A 6000-nucleotide genomic window follows, 5' to 3' on the forward strand; every position below is an offset into this window, starting at 1 on the left:
TAGTGCATTATTTAAAATTCATTATGTTGTTGTGTTTTAGTTCACACAGCCGTATTACGTATGCAGGCTTTCTATAGTCACGTGTAGTGGGCAGGTTTTTGAAGTTCTTCAGCACGTCACACAATTTCATTCGAGAGGATTTGGTTTCCTCCGCTACAGTGTGTGTGCGGCTTTGCTCTTCCTTCTGCTCTGGACCGCTGCAATCTCACACAGATATTAGAGCAAAAGATATCCTTGAAATGGAAGACCAGTTTAGATGTAGTGTGACAGAGCACCAGATGCTATGTGCTCTGTAAATCCTGCGGTTTGCCCAATGCCACTCTCAAAAGCACTGAGCTTTAGATGAATCAAATAATAAAACTGGAGTAAAAGATAGATTACAACCAGCAATTAAATAATTGTATATAGCAATTATCTTAATTATTTGACCTGCTGTGTTTTCAAGGACTTTACACTGCAAAAATAGATATTTATTCAGTATTTTTCTTATTTTCTACTTCAAAATATATAAACATGTTTAAATCAAGATAAGCATACATTTTGGTTAAAAAATGAATCCTATTACAGTTGTAATCTTAAACTAAAATAGTCATGTTTAAATATCAATGTTTTATTATATCCAATTAATAAATAGTCTCTGCACCTTATGCAATTTGGCTTCTCAAGTAAATTTAATCTTGTTTTAATCATATATATCTGCAATTTTTTTTAATATATATATTTATCTTGTTTAAAGGATTTGTTTAGGATATTTAGATTTTTTCTCATATTTTTTAGGTATTGTTTTTTAGATATTGTATATCTGGAAATTATCTGTATAATTTCAACTCTTGCTTCCACATCCCTTGTCATTTTCCCACGATGTCATATCTGTTGTTCTCTTCGTCCTTGGTCTTTCCTGATCTTTTCTATACTCCTTTTCCTTCTCTTTGTTCAGCCTGGACCAGTTGAACATGAACACCCCCCAACATATGAGGTGCGGTCTGGCAAGTAATTAGCCGTTGGCAATTCGTCTCGTGATGATGCTAGTGGGATTAGCTCTATAATCTCCCAGCGCATCTCAGATTTGGGATGAATTTCTGCTTCATCCCACAGATAATCCCACGCTCCCTAATCTGCAGCAGTTATGCCATGCTAATGAATTTGATTTGATCCTGAGCACACATGCTAGCATTCATTGACCCAAGGTCCCCCTACTGGTTGGTTGGGTGAATGAACAGCCAGGTTAAAATGATGCTGGGCATTTTGCCCAGTTTGCTTTGTTTATTAAGCTTCCATTATGTCTGCACTTCCATAAAGTTGCAACGCTTGCAGTATTCCTCTTTGGTTTGGCTTTTAAAGCACTGAATTTGTATTAAACATACCCCCCACACACACAATCCCACTATTTATATCCTGCATTAAGTTATTCCTGCTTTTCCAATTTTGCAGTGAAGTTTTGGTTTGCTGGGGTCTAGCTGAGTTTAATGAGAAAATGGAAGAGAAATCAATGAAGGGGGATAGGCTCATCAAGACTGAAAAAAGTAATCACAAAAATTGACTCATTCATTCAGCTTCAGAAGTAGTTAGATTAGTTGTTAACTGAAGTGAAGCATTTTAGTTAAGCATTAGTGCCGACAGTGAAGTGGCAGCTCTGTCAACGGATTTTTCTTTAAATAATAGTTTCAAACACAACTTTTTTGTTTGTACTAAACAAACTGATGTTCTCCTGCCTACTGCTAACTAATGTAAGCTTTAGCTAATATTTAAAAAATATTTTTTTGACCTTTGGTTTAGGGATGCACGATTTTAAAATTCTAAATTTTAAAACAATTGATTAAATAGACAATAGTAAAGTTCTACACCATTTTAACTAAAAAATGAAAACACTAAAAACTAAAACCAGTTGTTTTAAATGCTGAAGTGAATTTAGGCATCACAGCATTACAATGTACAGTACTGTTACAGATTTGCTAAAAATTTCATTTAACAGTGTTATTAAACTTGTAGTAGATGATGGCGAAGGTAATCTAAATGTAGTAGACGAAATAAACACAATTAAATATCTAATATCTTCAGATGCTGTTGACTGATACTGTGATATTGTGCATCCCTCCTTTGCGTTTTCATTGCTTTATTTCTGTTTTGACGAAACAACTTATCTGACATTACTTCATCTTTGTCTCCAGGTCGAAGCGGAAGGTCCTGGGGCGCAAGGAATCTGAAGAGGACCGTTCACAAAGTCCTTTATCCCCACCAGTCACCCCTACAGGAATAGCCCCCGGCTTAACTTCCCCTGTGCCACGGCAAACGGGCTCCATCCAGCGCAGCCTGCGCAAATCCGCGACCAGCAGCGACACCTTCAAGGCCCTCCTGCTGAAGAAAGGCAGTCGCTCTGAGACCAGCTTCCGCATGTCTGCTGCAGAGATGCTGCGCAGCACCGACCCACGATTTCAGAGGACTCGCTCTCTCGACTCCTCATTTGATCCAGCATCTCCAACGGGTGAGAGCCCCTGCTCTTCACCGGGCCATAGCAGGAGGACGCCCGAGGACTGGGTGCACAACGAGGGAATGTTCTCAACGTCCCTGTCGTTAATCGGTCCGAAGTATGGCCGATCTCGCACGCCGCCCTCCGCCGCCAGCAGCAAGTATAACGCCCGCAGCCGGATCCTCAGCAGCCCCATGACTGTTATTTGCGAGAGGGATGGAGAACTCACCGACTCTGAAGAACCATGCCCTGTTCCTCCATCAAACATGCCCCTTCCCATTTCTCAGGACTCTAACAGCACTTTATGTGAGCAGAGCAGCAGTTAGAATACCAAATGGCTCCTTGGCAAAGGCGGAACGTCTTCTCGGCACCAGAGATTGACTGAGGGCAGAAGACCAGGAGAGGCTGAACTCTAGAAGGTCTTGCCGCCCGCTAATCCTGGCAGCGCTGTCTAATGTTGTAGTGTGGGCTAAGACTTGAGGATCTAAGGTAGATCAAGCAGTCAGCTCAAGCAGTAGATGAGATACTGCTGTATCTGTAGTTCTTCAGAAAAAAAATAACCAATCTAATCCAATTTGACCTTTTCGGAGAAAACGCCGCTTTCAGTGGCAATACTAGATGCAACTTTCCAAAGCTTAGCAATTCATTCTCTTATTTTGTTCAGCTTTTTATTTCCATTCTTCAGCAGTAACATATTTGTGTAGGTTTGTTTTTTGGCGAAGCAGTTAACGAAAGTTGTAATGAAGGAATTACTATGTGACTGCGTGATTTGGCTGTAGTAGTTCAAGTTGATGGATATTTTGTCAGCGCCATTGGGGTGAGTCACATCTCAAACTTCACTGAGGCAGCTCTGTCAGCGCCTTACCGCTTGAGTACGCCGGTCTACAAAGACCAAGATAAAGAGCACACCGACCGATTCCTACAAGAGACTATCTTTCCATACTGTTCAGACCACAAGAAGTGTCTGGAATGGAAAAGGAATTGTGGGCCGAGAGATTGGAGTAATGACGGCATGTTTGTGGAAACATTTATGTTTGGTTTATAGTGTGTAGGTTTGCACTGTGTTCGTCTTCTTTTATTTGTCATTTAAAAAGCATTGTGTCTGTGTTGGTTATTTTAAAGTTAATTCTGACATCTTACTTGAAACAAATGACTGGTTTACTTGTAATTGTTTTGGTTACCAAAGAGCCGAACGGGACACTCTAACTTGCTGAAATGTGAGGGCATTTTTCAGCCTGACTTCTGTTCTGTTAACATCTAGCGAAAGTAACCGCTTAATTACTAATCCTCCTGTTTACCTGTCGAGCGATTTCTTTTCTTGTGCAGTTTTATAATGTTTTTTATGTATATACCTACAGAAATGTTAAGTAACGCCTGGACTTATTTTCAAAGAATTTGTACATTTTAGAAACCTAGGAGTGGCTTCCTTTTGTAGAGTATTTATTTTAGAATAGCCAGAATGTGGTTTGATATACTGTAAGCTGGAGGTGGGCTTTTTGGGATGGAGGTGAATGAGGTGAAATTAGACGGGACAGATGTGTGGCCAAGAGTCTTTAAATTCAGATTCACCAGTCACAGAACTTCTATTTTGTTCCTTCACCCATCCTACTGATGTAAACGCAGATCAGAAAAACAGAAGAAAGAAAATGATGGTAAAGAGGAAGCAAGCTGCTAACTCTCCAGAGTATGTCTCTGTAATAAAACATGGTGATATTTAAAAATTGCCCATCTGTCTTGTCTCTTGTCTTTTATTCACTGCCACCTGTCAGCCGTCAGCCCAAACCACAATATCATTAGCACCGTCACCATGACACCCACAGCCGTACATCAACTCCAGAGGCTTTGCAGGGTCATCAAGCCCTCTTTCTGTTCTACTGACCATCATTTAAAGCTTGATACAGTGACCTGGACCAATATCGTATACAGAATGATCTTTATGGGTTCTATCACGACAGAGGTCATGAATCCTTGTTTATGATTCGGCTACAACAGAGAGATAGAAGTAAGCCCCTTGTTTCTCCACATGCACGTCATCTTTTGTGCTGAGCTTGTGAACATGATATTCAAGCAACCGTTACCTCGAAAATAAACCTGATGACGGTGCAGAGAGTGTGTTTGGCCTTGTAGGATTTCTCTAGCTAGCACCTGAGGTTATGTCCTTTATCAGATGAAGTACAATTTTTGCTGGCTCTTTTAGTAATTTTAAATGACCAAAAAAAAAAGTTAATTCATGTCATGTTTCTGTTTATACACTGCATAAATGTGTTGACTTAAACCTTCGGACACTAACTTGCTGAAATGTGAGGGCATTTTTCAGCCTGACTTCTGTTCTGTTAACATCTAGTGAAAGTAACCACTTAATTACTAATCCTCCTGTTTACCTGTCGAGCGATTTCTTTTCTTGTGCAGTTTTATAATGTTTTTTATGTATATACCTACAGAAATGTTAAGTAACGCCTGGACTTATTTTCAAAGAATTTGTACATTTTAGAAACCTAGGAGTGGCTTCCTTTTGTAGAGTATTTATTTTAGAATAGCCAGAATGTGTGTGGTTTGACTGTAAGCTGGAGGTGGGCTTTTTGGGATGGAGGTGGATGGAGGTGAATGAGGTGAAATTAGACGGGACAGATGTGTGGCCAAGAGTCTTTAAATTCAGATTCACCAGTCACAGAACTTCTATTTTGTTCCTTCACCCATCCTACTGATGTAAACGCAGATCAGAAAAACAGAAGAAAGAAAATGATGGTAAAGAGGAAGCAAGCTGCTAACTCTCCAGAGTATGTCTCTGTAATAAAACATGGTGATATTTAAAAATTGCCCATCTGTCTTGTCTCATGTCTTTTATTCACTGCCACCTGTCAGCCGTCAGCCCAAACCACAATATCATTAGCACCGTCACCATGACACCCACAGCCGTACATCAACTCCAGAGGCTTTGCAGGGTCATCAAGCCCTCTTTCTGTTCTACTGACCATCATTTAAAGCTTGATACAGTGACCTGGACCAATATCGTATACAGAATGATCTTTATGGGTTCTATCACGACAGAGGTCATGAATCCTTGTTTATGATTCGGCTACAACAGAGAGATAGAAGTAAGCCCCTTGTTTCTCCACATGCACGTCATCTTTTGTGCTGAGCTTGTGAACATGATATTCAAGCAACCGTTACCTCGAAAATAAACCTGATGACGGTGCAGAGAGTGTGTTTGGCCTTGTAGGATTTCTCTAGCTAGCACCTGAGGTTATGTCCTTTATCAGATGAAGTACAATTTTTGCTGGCTCTTTTAGTAATTTTAAATGACCAAAAAAAAAAGTTAATTCATGTCATGTTTCTGTTTATACACTGCATAAATGTGTTGACTTAAACCTTCATTATGCAACTTTACATAATATATTAAAGAGAGTGCAAAATTCTTACTTCCGCCAGCAGGGGCTTCTGGGTATGCAGGGTATGCACGTGCATATGGGCCCGGGCTGATTGGGGGCATTTGAGGGGAACCTTTTAATTAAAACGAGGGAACGAATTCTTAA

The 6000-nt window shown here is 40.1% G+C and overlaps 1 protein-coding gene across 9 annotated transcripts in view; it reads left to right on the plus strand.

Moving 5' to 3' along the window:
- LOC107726444 (NHS-like protein 1) overlaps positions 1–6000 on the plus strand; it is a 115040-nt gene extending 109040 nt beyond the window's left edge. For 5 of the 9 annotated variants that reach the window (XM_016536012.1, XM_016536016.1, XM_016536011.1 and 2 more), the window contains 2 exons: positions 938–976; positions 2169–4675. In XM_016536012.1, coding sequence (XP_016391498.1) covers positions 938–976; positions 2169–2793 — 664 coding nt within the window. In that variant the 3' untranslated portion in view covers positions 2794–4675. Of the gene's footprint in view, positions 1–937; positions 991–2168; positions 4676–5067 lie in introns of those variants that run through there. The other 4 variants (XR_001638270.1, XM_016536017.1, XM_016536018.1 and 1 more) reach the window with 4 other exon arrangements.

Source organism: Sinocyclocheilus rhinocerous, unplaced genomic scaffold (assembly GCF_001515625.1).
Source record: "Sinocyclocheilus rhinocerous isolate Xijiao unplaced genomic scaffold, SAMN03320098_v1.1 scaffold605, whole genome shotgun sequence".
In the NCBI taxonomy this organism is placed as follows: domain Eukaryota; kingdom Metazoa; phylum Chordata; class Actinopteri; order Cypriniformes; family Cyprinidae; genus Sinocyclocheilus; species Sinocyclocheilus rhinocerous.